The 26,177-nt window shown below is 42.4% G+C and overlaps 2 protein-coding genes across 2 annotated transcripts in view; one reads left to right on the top strand and one right to left on the bottom strand.

The window, feature by feature from the left end:
• The window catches only part of LOC143426942 (uncharacterized), an 18,202-nt gene extending 10,677 nt beyond the window's left edge, over positions 1-7,525 (bottom strand). Inside the window, exon 1 of the mRNA XM_076900694.1 lies at positions 6,876-7,525. The gene's annotated coding sequence lies outside the window, so the exon portion shown is untranslated. The remainder of the gene's footprint in view (positions 1-6,875) is intronic.
• Positions 2,614-26,177, top strand: Dnalig3 (DNA ligase 3). Its single transcript, XM_076901132.1, has 18 exons — positions 2,614-2,935; positions 4,444-4,794; positions 17,732-17,970; positions 19,737-19,816; positions 19,892-19,969; positions 20,439-20,619; positions 21,235-21,390; positions 21,470-21,601; positions 21,904-21,983; positions 22,054-22,141; positions 22,215-22,292; positions 22,410-22,533; positions 23,020-23,090; positions 23,173-23,319; positions 23,458-23,931; positions 23,987-24,100; positions 24,657-24,767; positions 26,031-26,177. Exons 1-18 carry the CDS (start codon positions 2,632-2,634, stop codon positions 26,175-26,177), a joined length of 2,955 nt encoding a protein of 984 aa, XP_076757247.1. The 5' UTR covers positions 2,614-2,631.

Here is a 26,177-nt window from a genome sequence, read left to right as displayed (position 1 = left end):
CGGCCTCCGCGATGCCTTGGCCACGGTTTCGTCCGTGTCACGATACGACGACGCGTCGATGCCGACCAATCGCCGCATTAATTGACAATAACAGCCCCTCGCCGCTTATCGGCCTCGCTCAATTAACGGGCTCCTCTTATCGTCGCGATTCTCCGTTTTTTTCTTCTTCTTCTTCTTTTCTCATCGCCTTGTAAATCGCACGCCCGGCAAAATGGTGGCAGAGACGCCGTCGATTTTCGTGTCTTCCTCTCGTTGCATAGTTTGTTGGTTTTATATTGAGATATTTGTATGGTTGGTTTTTTTTTTTTTAGTTCTTTCTGGTTAATTTTTGTTCTCACTAGTGTTCGAATGCTTGAACAGTTTTCTTTTAAGAATACTTTGGTTTATCTTTTGGTTGTATTTTCTGAGGAATATGTGTTTGGTGTACTAAAATGTTTGTTGTGTTTTATTTAAATCGTGGTAGATGATAGTTGAGATATTCAGAAGCGAAAGTGATTGAATTCAGAGAAGTAAAAACATAGGAAATTGATAAATTTGTAAGTGTAATATGAAAAGAGAACACTCTGGCACCGAAATTTTTAAGAATTCAAAATGTGGACTCGGTTACGTGTTATTGGTTCGTTTTCAACCTCGACTCTGTCCTCGATAATTTCAATATAATACCAAGCGTGTAAAGTGGTCAGATATTGTATTTTCATATCTAAAAATCTGTCAAGTTTTTCTATTCTGTTTCCAAAATTTGGCAACCCCTTTTGCAAGCGTTGCCTTATTTTTTCCATTCCCTTATTTCAAATAAATATACCTCGATATTAACGTTTCCAATGTGATAGAATCACAGCCACCAAAGAATCGATTTTCGCCTCACTTTTGCACTCGTTTACGTCGCAACGATTCCGCTCGTCGCCCAACGGACGATTTTAATAAGCTACGAGCGGCTTGTTTATAATTGAGCGGCGCGACTCATTAGCTGTTTGCAGAATTGAAACGCTCGAAGAGCGACGGGATTGGTAACAGGAAAGTGTGACGCGATTCAGACAAATATCTGGCTAGAACAATATTACGACAATAATCGCGATTACGATAATTGCCGGGTGCAGTTGGGGAGTAATCCGACACGCGAATGTTATTCCCGTTCGCACGAGTGGAATAATACAGGATTGATATCGATGGGAAATACACGCTCTGGATTATCGTAGACGGGTCTGGGTAACAGTGTGTTTTCGTTCGAATTCCGATCGATCGTTTATCCTGGATCGTTTAAAAGATCAGAGCCTGCATTTTCACCCTTCGAACTCGATTTCACCCCTCGAACGTTAGCAATGGACATTGTAGTGACTTTCTGAGAAATACGTTCCCCTGAAGTTTGCAATTGAAATAGGAAATTTTTATCAGCAAGAGAAAATTTCCATTTCAATAGAAAAATTGTATTGAAGTTTGGAGGGGAAGACTTAGGAATTAGAAGAAAACTAGAATAGAAACTATTGCTGGAATCTATCAACAATAGAAAATTTCCATTTCTCTGGAAAACTTCTATTGAAGTTCTGAAGTAAAGACTATAAAAACTAGAAGAAGATTGGAATAGAAACTATTGCTAACGCCTGTCAGCGATACAAAATTTCCATTTCAATAGAAAACTTCAGTGGAAGCATTGAAAAGAAAACTATAGCAACTAGAAGAAAAATAGAATAGAAATTATTGATAACATCGATCAGCAATAGAAAATTTCCATTTCAATAGAAAACTTCATTGGAAGCATTGAAAAGAAAACTATAGCAACTAGAAGAAAAATAGGATAGAAATTATTGCTAACATTGATCAGCATTAGAAAATTTCCATTTCAATAGAAGAGTTCAGGGAAATATTTGTCTAAAAGTTTCAGTGGAATAAGTTTAATCCGTAATCACTGATCAATTTTAATGTCTGCTCAGAGGAGACATCGCATGCTTCTAGGGCGGCCGTCGCAACGATCCTTGACTAGGACTACTCGTTGCGTAAGCGTTCACTTGTACTCCTGAGAAGGACGCACCGATACGAACAAAATTCATAGCACTATTTTTTGTACAATTTCATTCGAAAATACGACATTATAATATTCGATAAATTACCATGTGTTCTATTTAATTCTATATTGGGTATTTTATTGTTTTTTCTCAAGATAGTATAACTTGATTCTGGTAACCATTTTTACCATTGTATAAAGTTCATTCTATGATTAATTATGAAATAATATAATATAATATAAATAATATTTTCCATTTATTCAGGAGACTTTGTGCAAACCCTCCATAGTTCACCAGAACTGGAAGATTCCTCCAAAATTATGTACTCAATTCTCATTAAATCCTTATTCATAAGAAGATATGATAAAGTAAATTGAAATTCTATACAAAAAAATATGCATTTATCCTCCTTCGAGTTTCTTAAAAAATTCTGCACGAAGATCTACGACTTCAACTGCAGAACCTTTTAACAAAACGTTTAGTTTCGACCAACCCCCAACTTCAACTCCTTTCGAACCAAACCAACTTATCCACCACCACTTTGGTTTACTTTTTCCCCCCAAAATGAAAAAGTTAAACATCGATTGCCTCAGAATCTCAGACCACAATCGCGTGTACTGTGCAGGACGCGATGTCGGACGAGGAGAAGCCGTTCGCGGTGGAGCGGGCGAAAACCGGCCGCGCGAAATGCAAGAAGTGCAAGTGCCCCATCGAGAAGGACACGGTGAGGATCGCGAAGCTAATGGCGAACCCGTTCTCCGAGGGGAAAATGAAGGCCTGGCACCACCTGAGCTGTCTGTTTGAGGTGTTCGCCAAACAACGAGCCACCACCAAGAGGATAGACGACCCTGAGGAGGACATCAGCGGCTGGGAGGATCTTTGCGCGGAGGACAAAACGGTCGTTCTTCAGAAAATCGAGGAATTCGAAAATTCATGTAAGATTTATTATTTTTTTTTGTCCAAGATTGAAAACCAGATCCAATTGGTATATTTTATTGGCGATCTCCACGCTGGTGAACGATCGCCTGTCCATTCCATAAGGACATTTATGAGTGTTCGCGAAAGCGCATGAGTTCTCCCTGGTTTGGACAGTCTTTTTTGGACTTTATTGGAAGGTATGCACGCGTGTTGGTAACGTAACGGCGATACGCGGACGAATAAAGAAATTCGAGTAATTTCCATCGCGTGGAAAGGCCACGTCCATCTCTGCCGCTTATCGCGTCGCGGCTGAGGCGAGCGTTTTAATTGCCGTCCAATTCAATCGGGGATGTACAAATTGTATCCCATAAATCATCTTATCGCCTATTAGAACGATCGCTCGGACGATGATTTACGTTCCGTTAAACTGGCTCCTCGTCACCACGATTATTATTAACCCTGCTATGGATCGACTTTGATGCGCTCTGGTTTCTTCGAAAATCTTCTTCGTCTTCGTAAAGACCAAGCATTTATGATACGTCAGTCTTCGTATTTATAGACGATGTAAAATTGAAGATGCAGGAGTTTTTGAAGAGAGTAGAACACGATTCGTTCGAGCATAGACTAGAAACCGTTCCATGCCAAGCCATTTTTGCCTGACTTGTCGTTCAGGCCATTTGATATTTTGACTAAAGGTTGATATATTATCGCACAATATTTCATTACATCATCAATACATAAGTAGTTCTCTTGTTTAGAGTGTTCTATACTGCATTTTGTATAATGCATCATTTTTTTGGTTGAACTATATTTTACAGAATTACATTTGTCATAAAATATATATTTTATAAATAATGGAACGTAATAAATAACGCATTAAATAAATTGTACACATGGCATGGAACGTGTTAAGTACGATTGTCGACTAATATCTTTTATTAATCTCTGCTTCTACCTGCTCGAACAGACAGACTTCGAAACATCGACTTCGCCTACGTCTAATCTCCAACTAATGATCGATCAGTCTTCTCTTGGTTCTCTAATCGCGAGATGATTTAAGAAAAGCCTTGCGCTACTCGAGAATTTCTCGACGAGATTTTCAGGACGCGATCGAGTAAACGGAGTCTGAAAATTGGATTAGATCTCGCGTGTTTCACATGTAGCATTGCAGATTTCATCGCGTATGAAATATATTTTACCTACGATGGACCCTCTATATTTTATTGTAAAAACAGTGTGCCAAGATTTTAATGATTCTTCTGTGGCGAGATATTATTATGATACAATTTTCATACAGCACTACTTATTAGACTCGATCAACAAATGAACAGTGCGATTGTCTACTTAGAACGTTCACTTTGCATTTATTCACGTCTTGAATACTATATTTTATTTTGACATTTAAGTCTTTTCTATAATTACGTAGCAGCCAGCGACGAGGCACAGTAGAATCCCAGTTAAAGGGTTAATAGTTAAAGAAATAATCGAAAAGCCAGGAAAAAGAACAATCCTTTTCTCGTTCCAGCTCCGTTCAAAGCAAAGGCGGGTACAAATGACCCAAACACCTCGAAGAAACGGAAACTCGCTCCTAAAAAGGATGCCGATTTGCCAGCCAGCAAAAAGTCGAAGAAGAAGGAAGCCAGAGACACCTCGTCGGAGGTGAAGAGGGATTCGAAGAAGAACGACTCGATGTCCTCTAACGACGACGTGTCGTCGAGCGCCTCGGATTCGAGGAGTCCGGAGAAGCCGCGGGTACCGTCGAGGGACGACGCGTTCGAGGAATTCCACCGGCTCTGCTGCGAAGTGGCTAAAGTCGACGCCTACACCGACAAAACGGCGATCGTTAGAAGGATGTTTACCAAGGGGTCGCAGGGCGGTGAGTTCTAAATCCTTCTCTCCGAGTCGCGCCGCATTAACTTCATCTCTCCTTTTTAATTACATTCTACGCGTTCCCTGCATGGACTCTTTCGCGTTCTCAAGGCATTTAATTCTAGCGCCAAGTACACCTTTGTTTTTTCTTCCGTTCGAAACAGTTTCAAGGGTTTTTTTATTACTTGTTCATTTTTAAACATTTAAGTGATATATTTTTTTGTCTGGATCAAAAAGGTATGTATATATATGTTTATTATTATTTTTATCGTGTATAAGTGTTTGGAGTGCATGATTATCATATATCTTCTAAATCTTGTGTACCTCAATATCATTGATGTTAATTACAAGGAGAAATATGATGATGTAATAAAAATACAGAAGTTATAATCAAATCGTAGCAAAAATCCAAAGACTTCTGTACAATGGTATCTACCTTTGTTTTTACATCTGTAATTAAAGTTTGGAAAAAGTGATCCAAACTAAATTCCCCATTTAACCCCAACCAATCAAGTATCGTTAAGCTGCTTAAAAAAACGTTTAACAAATCTCCTAAAGATTCAAGAGACTCATTGCAAGTTGAAAAATAATTGCCAGTGGGGGCTTCACATGTTTTCAAAGGATACCAACCCTTTATGTTTAAAGTATTGAGCAAAAGCTATTGAAAAATACTGATTGAAAGGAATTAAAACGGTGACCAGTAAAATACGAAGCGTTTAAAGACAAAGCCGTGTATACGTCGTGTCGCAAAGGATACCAACCCTTCGTATTTAAAGTACTGAGCAAAAGGTATTGAAAAATGCTAAACGAACGAGATTAAAATAGTGACCAGTGAAATATGAAGCCTTAAAAGACAAATCCGTGCACACGTCGCGTTGAAGCGAAATTTCGTAACGTCCTCGAGGGGCGAAGGTTCCCATGGCCGCGCAGTTCGCCGACTGCCACAGCTGAGGAACGGTTCACGCGTGCCCCGTGTCTAGGCGTTCACGGGAAATCGTCGATCTAAATTTCGTGTCGACGCTACGCGAATGAAAACAAACAATTTGTACTACGTAGCGAGTAGCCGTGATTTAATCGAGTTCATCTGTACGCATCGTTGGCCGAGATACAGCTCAGAGATTATCGATGTTTTGGTGACCTTCACACGAGGAGTCTACTCATTCGCTGGTAGCAGAATTGGTCCCGCGATTGTTAACGAGCCTCCACGTTCACTTTTCAAATTAGCAGCTCTACGATCCCTCCAACATACCAACTCCACTATGCTATCCTCCAAATCTACATTTCTTTTTTCAATAATTTTCAATATCGATATGTACAAATATAAATTGGTCCTTCAACAGCAATTTTTATCTCGAAACTAGGGGAGGATTCTTTAAAAAAAATGAGAACTCAATTCAGGTTGAAAATGTCCCTCGTACGAAGATCGCCAGCAGGGTTAAACTTATCCGCCTTTTTTCGTCGACGCTCTCTTTCTCTCTCTCTCTGTGCGTGTTTTTTCGTCAAGCTCGAACAAATACGATACCGGAATCGGATACAAGGAGACCATTAATCAATCGACGGTGCAGAATCCCACCGCTGTGCCCGCAAGTGGAAGATTTTTACAGGGGGTTATCTGACCCACCGAATCACTTCCACCACGCGGACTGGCGAGTCGATGTTCTCCGATTTTTCTCTTTTCCTCGTAGCTCGTCGTCGCGCGACCCTCGCGAACGCTCGATCCCTTCACCCACCAAGATGGCCACCAGGTGCACGCGTACATTCTCTCGCGACATCCCTAGACATCCCTAGAAATAAAATCGCGAGCCACGCATCGATGGCGACTGCTCCTCCCTTCGATTCCCGGTCAAGCTCAAATTGACCGCGGCGAAATTGTTTTTGCAGAAACCGCGGCGAGTTAACATCTGACACGACACGAATTGCGCTTCGTTGATTTCTTCCCCGCGTCATACACTTGACCCAGTGCTCACCGCCGTCTATCGGCGTGAAACTTTCCGCTTCGAGAGCAGTCTTGCCCGATCGACGAGCCACGAGCCCGTTTTCGCACCTGCCAACAAATCGAACCGCCTCGACAGACATAAGCATACTCACTGTGATCGAAACTCCTCACGCTGGTGATACTGTGTGCCTCCACTCGGAACTCGGGTAAGCTGTCCACGAAGCGAGGTACCTTCGACGATTATTCCTCAGCGTGTCTCTTCGCCCTGTCGTTTGGTATCGTCGCTGTCGTTCACGCGTCCCAACCACCGAACGTAATCACTGATACGCCAGCAGATACAGATCCCAATCACTCGTTCTTCTCTGTCAGAGCAGAGGGTATCTCTCGTCAAATTCGAGGGTGATTTCGTATCGAAGCCACTGTACGAGTCTCGTCCGGCTAATCGGCTGCTCTCGCGAGATGCTCTCCCTACGAAGCCTCTGCTAGAGAAAGTGCTTTCGGTACACACGACACATTCACCGTTTTGCGACTATTGGTCCCGAGGACCGTGCTGTCGTGTCTTATAAGCTTAGCTGTCCCCACCTAATCAAGCTCGATTTGTAAACGCGATGTCGAGCCCCTTCTCGTGCAGCCAGCTTGGCTCCAGACGCTCACCCATTCTTTCCCCCTTTTCTTCACACGCCTCCTCCACCTCCCTTCGTCGGACACATTCTCTCCTTATCGCGCGCTACTTCTCGCCTCCTCCCTCTTTTAATTCGCGACCTTCCATTCCCGCTCTTTTCCCTCGTTTCGCGGCTCCTCTCTCGTTTATTCCCCTCTCGACCCGTGGCGACGCGTCGATCGACGCTGTTCTTCTCCCTTTTTCTCCATTTTTTTTTTTTTTTGCCTCCTTCTTGCAATTGTCCCTTCGATCGTTTAAGAAGATCGTTAGAAAAAAAAATTCGCGGCGATTTAATCGCGTATCTGTCCGTTCTATCGGTTGCGTACAGTGACGTAGACGATAAGCGATCCCCCATGACCTCTCGCCTTTTTTTTTCTCGCCCTCTCTCTTCCTACCCGCGAGGGAATTATCGCGCCGAAACCGTCGTCCAAATTAAGCGGCCGACCGTTGGTTAACGTCGGGTATTAACGGAGGAGCGGCTGATTGGCTCCCGGGCAATCAATGTTCATCGATAAAATCGCTATCGCGTTTGATTTCGAGGGTCAATGGAGACCGACACGGCTCGCGAATCGTTTCGCAACGCCGCTACGCTCGTCGAGCTGAGCTCTCCGATCTAGTAAGATAATACCACGTTTCAATGGATGTAACAGCCTCCTCCTTATCGGCGTCGAGTTCGGATCGAGTACAATGCGCGGACGGTCGTGCAAGGGTGTTTACATGTCTCGTCGCCCCTACGTTTACTAATTTTCATTTAAAGAACGAGATCACTTTTTCGAAACGAGAATACTCTCGTTTCGTAGCACGTGTGCGCAAGAAAATTTCAATTTGATCAGAAAAATAATTATTGCAATTGAAGTGCCCCGATTCGTACATCGAAAGTTCGCGAAAATTAACGACTGTGTTAAGAAACGAGAAAGTTCGTTAGAGATTTTAACCTCTAACCTCAAAGTAGCAACGATCGAGAGAGATTCGTGACGATTTGATCGCGCGCGATCTGTAAGTTTTAAGTTCACGTCGCGTCAAAGTCCCGCTCGAGAGGTAAGAGAAATTTCGTTTCGCTCGTGGAGCACGCACGATGCGTTGGAGAAACGGAAATCGAGGAGAATCGACGGGTCGATTGCCGCGAAACAATCGTAGCTAGTTTTCGAGAAAAACAAACGACACCGCCGGTTACGCAACGGCGGGCTTGCGCCAAACTTGACGCCGGCGAAACGATTGACCCCGCACCCTCGAGATCGCTGCTACACGATACGCCTCGTCAAACCGTCGCCTCACATTATTACATCGATTACATCCTCCGATAACCGAGTACACAGATTTTTAGCTAACTTCGAGGGCACGTAGAGTTTAACGACCGTTCAGGACGAGCATTGCGATCAGGTGTGAGTTTCAGGTGCGAAGAGCTGCGGGTTGGAAACGTTTTTAACCCTCCGCAACGTAAGTTCGATGTTACATGTCATTGCATATCCTGGCAATGTATGCTTTGTACATTTTATTAAGTTTTTTTAAAATTATAGTATCAGTGTGCGCAATTGCACTGATATTAGTGGTTCATTTAATTATTTATTAGGGTCTCTTTTATCTAAGCAGAGATCATTGTTTGTATCTGTTCTTAAGTTTGACAACAGAAACGTTGCAGGTGTAGATTATAAAGATGTAAGATATATACAAACTTTTGATTTATCGTGTATTGCAAAAAAAATCTAAGAAATGTAAATTTCAAGGGTAGAAAGATGAAATTGTACAGCTATCTTCTGCGTGTTACTAATACGCAAAGTCATTTAACGTGTATCGTCGAGCGATGGAGGTATTTCATAAACTTCAATTTTGAAGCATAGAAATCTAGGAGACACTAAAATTCTATCATAAAAATTCGTTCTCCCTCGATACTTTCCCAAATACATAATGCCTTTATTACACGTTTCCATTTGAGATGGACCCGAGAACGTCGATAACTCGCACTGCAACAAGTAGCAGGCATACGAACGATCAGGACCAGTAACCATCGCCGCGTTTCTGTGTCACGCAGTTTTCCTTGTTATTGAACGATGACGCTCGCGCATTCCGATAGGCGAAACGCGGATCTAATTCAGTGAATTACCATCCGCAACGGAATCCGTCGAAGCCGATCGGTCGCGTAAACAGAACCGCGTCCCCGGATCGGATCCAAGTCAGCGTTCAGACGAAACGTCGCGGGAGAATGGATGCCACGGCGGTTTTTAGCGAAAGAAGGCAGGCATTGTGGCGCGCGTTGCAGAAATCGGGTGGAATCGCGTGGTCCGCTCTATTTCCGATGATGAGGAACACCGGCGGGCCGCCGGCTACGACGAGACTACGTGGCACGTGCCGCCTCCATTATCCGCGTGCGTCTTGCCTTTTCTCGGAACAGGAAAAGGTCTCGACGGCCCGCTGAAAATTGGAACGCATTCCTAGAATATCCCACGGTTAAATCGCCGTACGCGCCGCGATCCGCCGACTCCCAACGAGGGGAACACTGACGAAACTGCCGTCAGGATTCCCGCTTCGAACGCGGTCAACGCGTTCACCGTTCTCCATGCGTTGCAGCGAGAATTTTCCTTCTGTGACGAGTATACGCGTCGAACGCAGGGTAGATGATGATGTTAGAAAGTCTGCGAGGAGAGCAAGGCGAAATGAGGAAGAATTACGTTTTTGCTTTGTTTCAAGCTTTGGATTGATGTGTTATAGACGTCGAATGTAGTTTATTGGTTAACTGTTTGAAATTAAATAGGTTAATCATTGCCTTATCTTGTGGTGGGGTATATTTGGACCCATCTCGAGAAGTTGAAGTTACTTGCAGTTGGACAGTTTAATACTTAGTTTCACGAGATAAAGGATACGTGCTACTCGAGGACTATACGCGTTCTGCAGCACGAAGAAAAAAGAAACTAGCACTTTTCGGTGCTGTACTATCTGCAGATTGCCACTTTATTTTGGAAAAATAATGTATTTCGATTACTTTTATTTAAAACATTAGGATACATTAAACAATGTAGGATATATTAACAACAAAGGATATATTAAAATGTCATAATTTTGGTTTGATAGGTTCCTATTTTATTTAACTGTTTACTTACTGACGGAACTTATAAGTGCTTATCATGATACTGTATTAATTTAAACGTTTTGAGACTCATTGGAACATCGAAGTCCATTTTTATGTAATTAATGACTTTTGCGATGACTTACAACAAAAATTGCGCTACAAGGTGTTTACTTGCATCTAAATTAAGTATTTAAAAAAGTCAGTACTTTTAAAAGAAACTTGAAGAAAATCAGTAAATAAACAATTAAAATCGTGTGCCCCAAAGAGTTAATAAAATAGTGTATGGACCAGGGGGTGGCAAAGACGTACCGTGTACGTATGAAGTAACAATATAAATGAATCGTTGGGAATTTTGAAATATGGATGATGAACATTGTTAATTGGAATTACAAAATTTATAATTAAGATAGGTCGCAGTAAGACTTTGATTGTTGGAGCACTGACCAACCGAAGAAAAAAACGTTTCAGGTCTTGCGTCTCGTATCGCTGTCCATAAAGTGTTTCAAAATAAACGATCGCTGGTTTTATCTGAAACGAGAGCCGTTCGATTATTGCGAATATTTCATTATTCGTGCGAGACCGATTAGCATAGATAAACGAGGCTCAGCTGTACTAAGTTATCGTTATGTAATGGATTTCTCGCTGTTAAGGATTTTCGCGCGAGCCACGAATTTTAAAAAGAAAATCGAGTTACGCTCGCGCTGCTCTCTGTTTATACGTTCCGTTGTAATTATCATCGCGTATGTTTTCATTGCGCGTTCATTGAAAATAGTCCGATAGAACTATTATCTCAAGATATTTCAACACTTCAGCGTATTTCATTAAATAATTCTGTCCATGTGCTCCGAGTGACAACAGCTTCATTCTCATTAACCAGATACGTCGATTCCAATTAAATTCAACGTCTTCGACGGGCTTCCTCGAACACTTTCTCAAATTTCTATATTTTTCTAACTCGTGTTAATCAGCCCGCGAAATAATTAACGTTTCGTACTCGCGCGTGACGAAATCGCGGGAAGAGAGACGAAATTTGTCTCGGATAAATTACAATCTATCAATTTAACTTCACTTATTGGCGTATCTACAGAAAAAGATTGCGTCTCTATCGAATTTCTCTTTTTTATTGAGCGAATCACACGCGTGAGGTAATATCGGTCCAGTTTTACACTTACTGATATCTGGCGGAAAAAAAACTTATTTGTATATTGAATTTCATATTTTATTGGGTAAATCGTTATCTGCCCCCATTGATATCAATTCAGATTCGCTCGCTGGTATCTGCAGAAATTGTTGTGCGCGCGTCGAATTTCAATTTTCATTTCAATATCAATTTAAGTTCGCTTACTGATATCTGCAAAATTAATTATAATATTTTTTCATCGAGTCCCATGTACAGATTTGAAAATTTTACTCAGTGCTTTGCATTAATGCAGTCTTTCATTGAGAATAAAAGAAACAGAAATGGAATTTGGCTCACTGTCGCCACATTAAAAAGAAATAAAGCATCATTTCGAATAAGAGAAAGATAATTTTCTCCAGAAAAACGCGCAAACATTTGTACAGAGATACTCCAGTATAATCAGAATAGATATACACCATACTATCGATCAAACGATTTCTGATCTCGGTTCAATTTCTGCACGAAACTGGCTCCAAATTTCGCCTAGTCGTTCCTCGATGACCTACGCGATAATGGCGGTGGTATCGTGGCGCGCTGCGCGATAATCCCTTCTATATAAGGAAAGATATGTACAAAAATAATACTGCCGATGGCGGAAGATTAGATGCCGTCAACGGTACAAGAATGGAGAACAAAGAGAGCAAACCGTTCCGTTGGATCTGACGTACGAAGTGGCGAACAGAGGCGGGCAAAAATTTACGTTGGACAATATCCAACGTACATATCTCGACTGGGTACGGTCAATTCGTTCGGATACGCGATGTTCGAAAGGTAAATTGCGTTCGAACGTCTCCTTGCGTTCTCTTATTCCATTAACAGCGAGGAGTTGCAGGGACGCGGAGATCTCGTTCATCCGGGGACAAATAAAACTCTCCACCCCTCCCCTTACTTCGTGGACCGTAGGAAATCTCATTGAAGCGGAGGAGCAGCCGCGTTATCGTTCGTCCGCGGAAACTACACTTTGTACGCGCCCAATGGTATCGAGCGACGGTGACCTCTCTCTATCGTTCCCGCGTTTCCTTCGCCCGGTCGATCATTAATTACCATTCACGCTATTCATTTTAATCTACGTATGCATGAAGTCACCTCCGCTTTTGCGGCGCGCGACCGCGCTCGTTCGTTCATCTCTAACCGGCCGCGGGACAGCTAGCGCCGTCTGTGGCCGCGATCTTGTTTGTCCGACGCCAGGCGAAACGAGAAGTCGCGAGACTGCCTCGTAAAGAGAGCAAAAAGAAATTCAATTGGCTGTTCGTTCTCGAGTCGTTGTTGCTTCTCTTCGCTGTTTTTTTCTTTTCTTTCTTCATCGACCAAACGTGATTTCAGCGCTATCTCGAATCGATCCCCTCCCCTCTCGCTTCGTGGCAGTTCTTCGCGCTTTTCGGTGGGACGCGCGTGCGAGAGGTCAACTCGTCTCTTCTAGGAGTTATCGTGCAGCGTTAAGCGGTGCGCTTCGCGATCGCTTGCGACACAAGCGCCGCTGCTGTCAGCCAGAGCAGCCCCAAAAATCGTGGCCCGCGCGACGCTGTCGACTGCAACGAGAACGAACATGAATGAACTGAACTGGTCAAGGAGGCCTCCCTCGACTTGTTTCCTCGTAAACGATCTCGTTGGTTTTTCGAAGATGAGAACGTTCAGCACGGCGAGACGTTCGAACGAGCCGCGGAACGGTTTATCGCCGACTCTGTGCGCGGTTCTCCACGATTTACTAGCATTTGTTTCCAACGAAAACAACGAGTCATGCGCGCGAGAATATTATTAAAGCGCGCGAGCTCCAACGGTTTCGTCATCTTTCGGCAGATGAAAATTCCTGGAAGTTTCGTGTCTTTCGGTGGTTATCATCACAGTCACGGGGAATCGAAATTCTCTTTTCCGCGTTGCGTAATCCAGCTGCGCAATTTTCGAGGAACACAGCTCTAGCTTTATGGAACGACGCGTTTGCGTATCTTGTAACTTGTTACTCGGTGAAGTAGGACAGGGTAAATTAGTATCCCGTGGTAGAACGCCTCGAGGTGTTTTATATCGGTTTCGATGGCACATCTCTTTAAATTTCCTGCTGTTCTTTTAAAGCCTCGATATTAGTCACAGAAGTATATATGTGTGTATACCTTTTAAATTTCAAATGCTGCATAGGAATCAAAATTTGCGAAGTGTAAACAATCATTATGAAATGTTTTGTACAAGATAGTTGTAAATGTTTTACAAATTATTTATCGAGCGCGTAAAATGTTGCCGCTACAACTGTAAAAGATAGCATTTTATTTACTCTAATCAAGTAACGAAACATTATAATTGCCTTACAAAGTCCGAGAAAGTATAAATACAATTGCAACAGCAAATTTCACGCAGTTCAATATACTCGCGGTGACTGGTTTCTTCTTAGAAATTACAAAAGTATACATATACATGGACTAATTTGTGATTAAGTAGATATTCTACATGTAATGGTATTTAATTGTATGTTTGGTTCGACGATTTTTCTTTCATAAAGACCGAATTGCTTTAGAGCGATCTCTCCCTCTCATTTAGGCTTATGCAAACGTACAACCACAGTGCAATACAAAGGGACGACGATACGATAAGGGTTTTAGACCGTTCTGTCATTTTATCGAAATCAGTTTCTTAATATTTATAAGAAGCGTATAATTATTTCGTAATTGGTGAGACGTTTAACAAATAGTTGATTCAGCGTGTTCGTTAAAATAAACGAAATGAGAATGTGTAACATATAGAATAGTAATATAAATAAAACAGTAACTTCTTTTGATTATGAGGCAAACCATCGTGCTTCCGGAACAGAAGTGCATCCCAGTTCTCACGAAAGTTAGATTACTTCGTCGTATTATAATTCTATACGTGACGAAGGAAGGAAACGGGTTGTCGCGCGTATCATTGCATTATATTTATAATAGTTAATAATATAAAGGCATTACTTATGCAATACGTAATGTTCAATCTTGAACTCACGACTTTTGCACAAAATTTAAATACTCGTTTGATTACATATATTCGAAACGACTTGCATGCTGGAAACATCAGTTTTTATAAATAATCGTGATCGATTGACACTGGAATTCTGGGGGGCGATTTCTTTTTTACTTTCGTCTCGCGATGACCGTAATTTTTTTCGTCGCAAGTGACGCTGTTTCAAAAAATCGTTACTTCGGTTGAATGACTCGAATTCACAAAATATCGGAGAGCACGGGCAGCGATATCGAAAAGCCGCCTCAGCTTTCTTTTTCTGATCCGATATTTAAATGACGGTATACACAATGACTCGACGGTTTCTCGATTTTCAATACCATAACACGTTACCGCACGCGATACGTTCATTTCTAAATCCATATCTCGAGCGTTACTTTATACTCGTTTACTTTCCATCGAACTATCGCTCCACATTCGAAACGACAATTACGCTCGAGGAACGAAACAAGCGTCAAAGTCGACTGAACGAAAATTCCGCCAGCGTCCAAGTGTTACGCAACTTTTCATCGCGGTTGCAGCGTTTATCTAAGAGACGTTTGGTATTGCGTCGGGCACGTCTCGTCGCGCGATTAAAGGGCTCGAAAGAATCGAAAAAGTGTCCCCAACCGTACTCTATCAGAACGCGCGTACTCGCCAGCTCGACGATGGCTCATCGAGGCGATGGTAACGCAGCTGTTCGTCGCGTTCGATAAGTAATTAAGTCGAGCTGATAAAACGTAGCCGGCTGGATAATTGCGTTTTAGCCGCGTACTCCAATTTTTTTTCGCCCGCCGCTCCCGCCAGCGTTTCCATTGCGTGTTAAAAGCCCACCGCGCGCGCCCTTCGCCCCCTCTCGTGCAGATCCCAGGATGCGTTTCAAGGCCCCGATCGCGATCGTCCGATGAGTAATCGAACGGCCGCGACATCGAGAGACGCAGATTCGAAACTGTCGCTCTCGATTGTCCCTCGCGACTAATTCTGAACCGCAACGGGAACTTTCCAGAGATTCGTCTGAAAAGATTTCGTCGCGCTCCAATTCTCCTCGTACCTCGAGCAGAGAGGTTCGACCCTTAAACCACGTCAATTTGGTTGAAATAGTCGCGACTCACGCCTTGACATCGAACAGTTTCCCAGACCCTCCCGCCATTGAGGAGTCGCGCAACAAGTTGGTCGCGTGCTACGACACAGCATCGATACGCCTCGATCGATTTTTGTTATCGACTTTTAATTAATCACGAATATACTATACTTAAAATTGACAAATAAAATTTGTCGTAGCACAGAAAGGATATCCTTAAAACCACATAAAGGTTGCAAGTAAATTTAGTGCAGATTATGACATTTCAGAAAATGTAGAATTCCCTAGTTTTCAGTGTTAGAACTGACTAGTCTATATCCTTGTCTTTTCATTGATACTGATAAAATAATGGTAGCACAAGCTCTCTTTCTATTAGACATCGCTGAACGCTAACTTGAACCGTTAAATGTATCACCAATAATATCGATCGTATGAAGAAATAGTCCAAGAACGTAAAGGAAAGGTACCCTTAAATATCGATACAATATCCCAGCGATTCTCGAGCTAGTGAATGGAGCCGATTGGTGAGCCATTGGTGAATGAGGGTCGATTGGTCCTCCACCGCGAGGTGCATCGGTTCTCTCGGCCAGTGGGACGTAAACACAGCGATCGTATCGTTATTTTTTTCACAAGCCGCCTCGTTTCGGCGATAAGACGGAGGGGTGGCAGAGTTCACGGTCTCCACCGACGGGTCTCTAATTAATTTCTGTCGCAGCTGAAAAAATTCGATTCGAACGTGTTACGAAACGAGACCAATGTTTCCACCCCGCGGAACTTCGTTGATGTACGCGGATCCGCCGATGCATCGCGATAAGCATCGAGCGAAACGTGTAATTGGATGTCAATTGCGCGTGATCTCCACTTCCGAGCGGCGACGATCGAGCTGGCGGTCATCGGAAGAGGAGCGATAAGCCGGTTGCAGGAAGTAAGCGTTGCGACAACTGGCGAGCACCGCGATAGCGATTACAGGCTCCGAACGGTCTCGCTGTTCCAGCCTTTGTTCGCGATTTTTCGCTGGCCAGCTTAGCCCTGCCCGATGCGAAGGAGGTCGTCGCTGAATTTTCCACGAAACTAACCGCCTGCGTCTATTCAGCGCTCCTTGAGCGAAAACGCGACGCATTCAACCGATGGTTTTTTCTCTTTTTATTTTCATCGCCTCTTCGCTTGGCTTCTGCTTCGTCGATCGTATTTACCTTGCAGGTTGTTCGAAACTTGCGCGGTTTCGAGTAACGATTCGTAGGAGAAGGTTAACGATATGGATTCTTAGATTTTGTTAAGAGTTGGAGTGACTGTAGGTGGATATTAGTTTTTAAATATTCTACTTTCGGCCTACTCTTTATATATAATTGTAATCTGAGAGTTTCTTTTTGGATTTTATTAATGTACACCGAAATGCTACCATGAGAATCTTAAACGTATATTTTAGCGCACAATGACTCAACTTTATAAGAACCTTCATAACAAACGTGCTAAAAATATTTCTTTCACAGAACTTCCATTGTAAAGATTCGAAAACGTCTACAGTATCAGAACCGTCTTAAAGGTCCCTAGTGAAAATACCGCAGGAATGAATATTTATTTAAACTCTAAACTTAATTATTCTTCGTTTAAATAATCGAGACCAACTACAGTTCGCCTTGGAACTGATTCACCCCGCTCCCCCTCAACGAAATTCAAACTAAACTCAAATGCTCCAAGATTCTAAAAAAAGCTACAATTTGATTCATCATCGATAGGTAAAAAGGGAAGAAGCAAGAACGGTCGCAGCAGAATGCAGCGCCGCAATGGAAAGTTACGGGCCGCGATAACTGCGCCACGATAACGGACTGATCGCGGATATTCTATCGTTCGTCGTTCGTTTCAATTCGAATTGCTCGTTCGCACCGTCCCGTACAGATGGTACACAAGAAACGCGGTCCCTTTTTATGCCCAACGTGGAACGCAACATAATGGACAGCGACTCGACGCTCGAAATGAAATTCGACGAAAATTGAATCGATCTCGAGGAATCGTAAACGCTGAGGCGTCTGTCGTTGCCTGAATTGTGGCCCCTCGTGCTTTCAGACGGTTTCAAGAGCGACGTAAAGCTCTGGTGCAGAATGCTGCTGCCCGGGACGGTGAAACGGGTGTACAACCTGCAAAGCAAGCAACTGGTGAAGCTGTTCTCGCGTATACTGCTGCAGGACGAGGAGAGCATGCTGGAGCACCTCGAAAAGGGAGACGTGGCGGAAACGATCCGAACGTTTCACAGGAAGAGCGCGGTCCTAAAACCAGCTGCGAGCAGCGTGCTCACCATCCACCAGGTAAGCGAAGCTACCGAATATTCCGTTGGATGGATATTTGTTTCGAAATATTCCGTCGGAAGTTCTGCTCGCGTGGGACATCTTTCTTTCTATGCAGGATGGGGATTATGCGACGCAATTGTTCTGTGCCAAGGCATGTTAGTCGATTTTAACGATGCAGTCTATTCGCAATCCTTTGCACCCCTTTGTCGAGAGTAACTCGACATGGATAAAAGAAAAAAAAAAACAAATATCAGGAGTTCTGCTCGCGTGGGACTTTTTTCTCTCTATGCAGGATGGGGATTATGCGACGCAATTCTTCTGTGCCAAGGCATGTTAGTCGATTTTAACGATGCAGTCCATTCGCAACCCTTTGCACCCCTTTGTCGAGAGTAACGCGACATGGATAAATAAAAAAAAAAAACAAATATCAGAAGTTCTGCTCGCGTGGGACTTCTTTCTATCTATACAGGATGAGGATTATTCGACGCAACTCTTCTGTGCCAAGACATGTAGCGATAGGTTCGATTTTAACGATGCAGTCTATTCGCAACCCTTTGCACCCCTTTGTCGAGAGTAACTCGACATTGGTAAATAAAAAAAACAAACAAATATATGTTCTGTGAATATAAATTATAATAAAGTTTGGGAGCTATATTTAATACAATTCGTAAACAGAATTGTTTACAAGTGGTAGTTGGAGAGACTATACTTTGAAGTAAATTCCAAATGAAACACTTTAAGTGGTTGTTGCCAATATGATTGAAAAATAAGTCGAAGTGCAATGAGATAATTTTGCAGATGAATGTTTGTCAGGGTTTTCAGCTTTTATTCTTTATTCTTTTATGCATTGAGAGCTGAAGGTCTTGAAAATTGATTAAATACCGAAAGACCTACAAGCGAGGGTGTACAACATAATATGCCTCCATTAATCGTAGTAAGCCTCTGGATGACGCGTCTAAACCCCGTGGGATGAAAAAACAGTTATCGCGCGTGGTCTGAACAATTTCCAGTGTAGCAAAAAATGTAAAAAAAAAGAACAAATGACGCTCGTTACAAGATCTGCCCCCCATTCGCCTGGTTGAACGAAGCAAGAAGAAGAAAGGGCATTAAAGTTCGATTCGCAAGGTCGTTTGTTCGTTTAATCCTCCTCAAACCAGCTCTTCATCCCTTTCTTCTACCAGCAGTAAGATGTTGCGTCGTTAACGACGATACAGCAAGAAAAAAAGGGATAAATAAAGATGAACACGAAATAGAATTTATTCGTGTTACGTCCAACGATTCGAATAAAGAATTGACTTTCCTAGGTGGGATTAATCGCGCTGAGTTTCGTTCGAGGGGAATTATTTTGACGCGTTTGGGGGACGCTGGGATCCAACAGGATTAGCAAGAGGATTTCGCGATCGGTTCAGAGATTCTGTCTATGTAATAAAGCTTTTCCTTCTTCTTTCAAATTTTATGCATGATCTACGTAAATACACTTTTATTTCTGATTCGTACAGTTCTGACGATCGAATCGTACTTTATTCAACGAGTCACAGAGTCATAAAAATATTTAATAATTATTTATGGCTAATGTTGAGTATCGATTAAGCATATTTTTTGCATTTTTTACTATTGTATTGATGGAAAAGGAAATCGAAAAGATAAAATCTCTATGACAAGTATCCAATTAATTTTAGTGTGGATTTTTAACTCAGGAAAGGTATCCTATTTTATATTTTACAACGGAACAATTCGTCATTATTGATTTATTTTCGAAGTAGCAAAATCTTCTTTTAATTTAGGTGGACGAATTTCTCGAGAGGCTATCATCGTTAACCAAAGAAGACGAGCAGATTCAACACTTTCGTTCCATCCTTCCCAGGTAAACAGTAGGAAACCATATATTCTTTTCGCTGATTTTTCATTCTCATCGGGAGAACTGTCGATTAATTTTCAGGTGCACTTTAGACGATTTAAAAATGATCATCCGGCTAATAAAACACGATCTAAGGATAAACGCTGGCCCAAAGCACATGTGAGTTGATCGCGTATGAATAACTTCCGCGAACCAGACGATTCGGTGCCAATGGGTGGTTTTAGAGTTAACGCTGTTGTGGTTTTCGAGTAGAAGACGCGCTCTTTTCGAAAAATTATTAAGTAATTAAATTCGTTCGAGTGTCGAATGACAGATTGATAAAGTTTGCACTCCAAATCCACCCCTTTGCATATCAGATTCACTTTAAATTGTATATTTCCAAGTTATTTACTTATTTAGTAAAAGAAACAACGATTTGCATTCCAAGTTCGGCCCTTAGAAAATTAAATTTATCCTCTTACGCTCTAAACTCGCTCCTTTTGAAAACAAATTCAAATTATTTTTTTTCTCCTAACTAAATTCAGTCAGGTATTATTTATCTGATAAAAAAAGCGTTTGTACGCCCCACATGGCATGGAACGTGTTAATACACGATCGTATGCATCTGTGAAACCACGCTCGAATGTAGTTTAGGCGCGGTGCACGACGACGCCTACGAGGCCTTCCAGACGTCGCGAGATTTGGACAGCGTCCTCGAGCGATGCCTGCAGGGTTCCACAAAAATTGAGAAACCGACTACGTTCCTGCCAGGACCCTCTACCAATATTAAAGCTACAATTTCGCTGATGACACCTGTTCTACCAATGCTGGTAAGCTTCCTCTCCAATCGAAACGCGTTATCCCAATCTCAATGCAAGACTGCGTAGAAATTTGCTATTTCGAGGATCGCAGCGTCGCTCAGAAAAGAGAAATAAAAGATAGAAGAACAAGAATTGACAGAGTTCCTGATCGTACCTGATCATATTCGAAGAAAAGTTTGTAAAATTTGCACATATAGCGACAGAAGAGAAGAAAGAAAAGTTGGAGATAGAAGCAGTGTGAATTTAGCTTTTTTTTAGACTTTCGACTTCTTGGTGTCTCGTGGAGTCTAATTGCAGCCTAAATTAGTCTATTATCCTCGTATTTTAGTATAGACAACAGATGTTGTACCATTGCGTATCATCTACCTAGTAATTCAGTACACTGCAGTTTGATACGCAACGGTGCAACGCGTATCATTCATGTGGATACACGATAATGATACGATACTAAGAAACATAATAAATTTACTGAATGACTAACGAGTCATTCAAAGAAACGTCAAACAAGGGAAGACAATGTCATTAACACTATCACAAACACTGCGTACAATTTTCTGTATGAACAATGGCACGAGTGCCAGAAAGGCACTAAATATTAAACGCAGTCTCACAAAAATCGCACAGGCGGAAGCATGCAAGTCCGTGGAGATGGCGATGCAGAAATGCCCAAATGGGATGCAGGCTGAGGTGAAATACGACGGGGAACGGGTGCAAGTGCACAAAAAAGGGAACGAATTTCGATACTTCAGCAGGTCCCTGAAGCCTGTGCTCCCTCACAAAGTAAATACGAGCTTGCATACATTTTCCACCCCTTTTCCTAACTCGAAGAATATACACGCGTGTCGTCGACTCGTTCCAGGTGAATCTTTTCAAGGATTACATTTCAGAGGCATTTCCAGACGGCGACGATCTAATCCTAGACTCGGAGGTCCTCATGATCGACACGAAAACTGGTCAGCCGTTACCTTTTGGCAGTTTGGGTCTTCACAAGGTTCGAATGCTCATTGAAAGATATAATTATTGACTAAATTAATACTCTTGCGACAGGCGAAACCAGCTAAAACGTTTATGTAGCTGAACACGGTTATAATTGACCAAAAGTCTGTCGCTGAGACAGACAGGTTCTGTTGTTCATATTTGTTGTTTAACGTTCTCTAAAGTTAAACATTGTAAACGCGTATAAAAGAAATATCTTTTCATTACATTGCTTGTATTCTGCAAAAAATGATTTCGAAGTGACGCAGGACTACGTTCCTCGTCGCAAAACTGTTAATTACACTTCTTCTTGCTCAGAAAGCCGAATTTAAGGACGCCAACGTTTGTCTGTTCGTTTTCGATTGCTTGTACTACAACGGGACGGTTTTGTTGCACAAGTAAGTTAATTCACGCTCGTTTGTACTTTCTGATGCTAATTTAAAAAAAAAAAACATCTGTTATGTATAGAACTATGGCAGAGCGAAGAAAAATTCTAAGGGAGAGGATGACTGAAATACCAAACAGAATAATGCTTTCAGAGGTCCAGGAAATCTATGTAAATAATTATCTCTGCCTATAATCGAATAATGTAGAAAGAAAGAAGTTCTATTTGAAAATAATAATTCCAGACTGCGAAAGATTTAGCGGAAATGATCGCCAAGGTGCTCAAGTTGGGCCTCGAAGGGTTGGTTCTAAAGGACATGCACGTACGTATCAAAGTACGCAGAGTATCTCGATAGCAGTGAGGGAGAAACGCGTACAAGTCTGTTCACTTTAATTCGACCAACAGTAACCAGAGTCCGCCAATACGTGACTGTTCGCAGAGCAAATACGAGCCTGGCAAGAGACACTGGCTGAAGGTAAAGAAGGATTATTTGTGCGATGGCGCGATGGCTGATAGCGCAGATCTCGTGGTGCTTGGCGCGTGGTACGGCACTGGCAACAAAGGTTCGTTTACGTTGTTCGAAAGAAGCGAATGTCACAGGGTGCAGGTTGAAATCAACCCTTTGCACTTTGAACTATTTTTCAATTTTTTTTTGTCAACAACCCTCTGCTGTTTAAAGGGTTTTATTTGAAATTTCCTTCAAGGAACAGCTCCTCGACTGTTACTTGCAAACAATTTTGTTTGACTAATTATATAAAAGGAATGCAAAACCTTCTCATAGTACACGTAATTTTATTCTTTAATATCTTCAAGGTGCAATTGTTTACGTTCGTATCCTCCTCAATCAGAGTTCGAGTAAGAACCCTAAAATCTTTTCCCTCTTAAAATTAATATTTTACGGACCTCCAGCTTGCTTTTTACGCGAGCAATGTCACGATCAGCCATTTACCCCATCGTAAGCGTTAAACCATTGATGGAAAATAAAAAATTCCAATTGCTCAACGTCGAATCGCGGACGCGTACGTTTCATACGGTTATCGCATCCCCAGGTGGCATGATGTCTGTATTCCTCATGGGCTGCTACGACGAGGACCAAGGCAAATGGGTAACAGTAACCAAAGTAAACAGCCGCACACTTTTTCTCAGAGCTAAGTAAATATACGCGAGCATTGTACTCGAGGAGAGATGATTGTTTGACGTAGGTACACACGGGTCACGACGACGAGACTCTGGCGAGGCTCCAGCTCGAGCTGGACATGGTCAAGATAAGCAAGGATCCGGGCAAGCTGCCATCATGGTTGCGAGCCAACAAACCAATGATTCCGGATTTCGTCGCGAAGGATCCAAAAGTACACGCGCTTTTTACTAATATTCTGTAGTCTTTACTTGGTCTGAGGATCACTCGAGGGTGCCATTTTCTAGTATTCAACAGCTTTTAATAATTTCAATGTAATAACTTCGATTACAAGCTTTCTTGGAAATTTCAGAAGCAACCAGTGTGGGAAATCACTGGCGCGGAGTTCACCAATCAAGGTTTCCACACGGCGGATGGTATCAGCATCAGATTCCCAAGGGTGACCTGTATTCGCGAGGACAAAGACTGGTCGACAGCGACTACTTTGAAAGAATTGCGACGACTCTTCGCGCAGAGGAACGACTCGATAGACTTCAGTGTTCTCTTGTCATCGAGCAGCGGACAAACCGCTGATGAGGATTCACCCTCGAAGGCGGTGGCTAAGAAGACCTCCAAGTCTCCGTCGAAACGGAGCAGCGTTTCGAAAGCGTCCAAGACACCTTCGCCCAGAAAAATTCATTCTGTGGCAAAGTTAAAGGTCGATGATGCGCAATGCAGCGTCAGTAAGGACATCGACGACCAGAAATCGTACAACGGGGATGAAACGAAGGATTTGGAGCAAGAGGACCAGAAACAAGCTGAATTCTACGCTTTCGTAAATGATCACGTGCGTATTTCAATCTTTCGTGTTTTCCATTGTTCTATACGTGTCTGTTTTATAGTACATAGAATACTCAGCGAGTGGAACGCCATTGAATTGGATCGAGGGGCGGAAACCCTCGAACGGCCTTCCGGCAGACGCGAAACCACTGGTACATCTAACGGACAGTGAATTGGTACGTTTTATTCAAGCTAAATACCTTCTCTTATATATTAATTATTATCCTTTTCTAATTGTGTGACTAATAAATATTAGTCATTATAGAGAGTCGTTCAATAATTATTTGTCAAATCTTAAATAATAAATTAATATATATATTAACCCTTTGCACTCGGCTCTTTCTGGAAGAATATTGCTATTTTAGCAGTAATTTCTATTGTTAACGTCTACCAGCAATAGAAAATTTCCATACCAATAGAAAACTTCAAAAAGCTGCGGTGGAATAAGTTTATCCTCCGTTATCCGAACGTGTTATAATTAATATAATACCAATTGTACTTAAAATATTAACTTTGCAAATTACTGATAAATATTTATTTCGTAGCTAAAAATTTCCCAGAAAATATTAATTTACATATAAAACACATCAACAATTCCGAGAAACATTACTTCCCTTGAACTGATATTTTCAAGAATCTTAACTCAATCAATGATATAATCACGGTCTATTTTAATATCATCAATTATACGATTATAGTGTAACGAAACAGTTTCTGAAAACCATCTTTCAGCAATCCAGGAGTATTCTGAAGGGCGCGTCGGTAGGTGTGGCGCGCGGTTTCACCAAGAGGACACGGAGGCGCGTTTCGAGGTTGCTGAAAACGTATCCTTTTAATCGGAAGGCAAAGTTGCCCGCGGAACTCTCGGGCAATTCGATCGGTCGTTCAATCAGCGGCGGTCCACCGCGACTCGGTGGGGGAGGACGTTTGTTAATTACTTAGGGGTGGGTGCCGAGTCCGGCGAAGTGGGTTGCGTTCCGTGGGACGTACATGAGCTTCGTACGTAATAACCCCGGGGAGTAGGTCGGTCTCGTGGCGGGTAAATGGAGCACGATGCTTTCTTCCGTGTCTCGAGGCGGTTCGCGGCCCCTCGAGACGGATTTGAGGAAGAACGCTCGCTTAACGACCGTGTCACGCGACCAGGTCGACTGTCTTTCTAGGACCACTCGCGAGAAAGGGGTCGGGGACCCTCGTGGTTCCTCCGTTCGCTGGTCTTTTCCGTGCAATTAGTCTTTTATAGAAAATACATTGACTTCTCTTAATTGTCGTATAATTAGTCTTGGCGCCAAGGTATTAAAGGATGAGGAGATATCATCGGCTGAGTATTTGATTCACCCCTGCAAGGAGGTTCCATCTACCGCTGTTCATGTATGTAACAGAAATTTTCTTGCACGTCTTGTTAACTCTTTGGGGTTGAGTGTGTTAGAAACTGTGTTCTTTTAAGTAAGATATTTAAGTAGAAGTACTTGATTTTCGAGGGATGAATTTGATTTGCAGAAGGATGAACTTAAAGTAGCAGTACTGTAATTAAGTCGCTTACGTATCGCTAAAAATTGGATGGTCGCAGCTGTCAGTTGCGATAATGACTTAACCAGTTAGCTGCGGAATTTATTTTTAAAATCATCACATCTTTCGCGTAATTAAAATCAATGTGTATAATATCGCGACTTTAAATTCACCCTTTTGCAAATAAAATACCTCTACTGAAACGTTTTATTTAAAAGAATTATTCCTCGTCGCGAGTTGGGAATTACAGAAACTCGCTGCTGAATTTCAAAAATTATCAATGATTTATCACGTTTACAAAATTTACTGACGATTGTATGTAATAATCAGCTACACTTGATCACCGATTTATTGCATTTATAATAACGTATACGCATAAGCCGCGTCGCGATAGGGTTTTCGATAGACGTGTATAAACGTCGAGCGCAGTTTAACTAGTTTGAGCAGCATCCGGCTTCTGGAAGTTGTCAGCTCCGTTAATCGTAGGCGCCAATTGCTTCCCATCGCCTATCGAATATGATTTCCCCGTTATCCGCGTGCAAACACGCCCGTTTAATCCAGCAATCCGGCGACGCTCACCTAGATCCGTTCGTTCTTCAGGAGTTCGAGGACGCGCCAAAGTCTGCGCGGCACGTGACAATGTCCTGGCTGGATGCGACCAGCGCCAGCTCCAAGATCGAGCCAGCGGAAGAGCACGCAGTACAAATGGCTGCGGATTACTGTTCCTGTCCGCATGATCACTCGTGA

Source organism: Xylocopa sonorina, chromosome 9, assembly GCF_050948175.1.
Source record: "Xylocopa sonorina isolate GNS202 chromosome 9, iyXylSono1_principal, whole genome shotgun sequence".
In the NCBI taxonomy this organism is placed as follows: domain Eukaryota; kingdom Metazoa; phylum Arthropoda; class Insecta; order Hymenoptera; family Apidae; genus Xylocopa; species Xylocopa sonorina.
The sequence above is the reverse complement of the archived record's forward strand: the minus strand, read 5'-3'. Positions and strand labels throughout refer to the sequence as shown.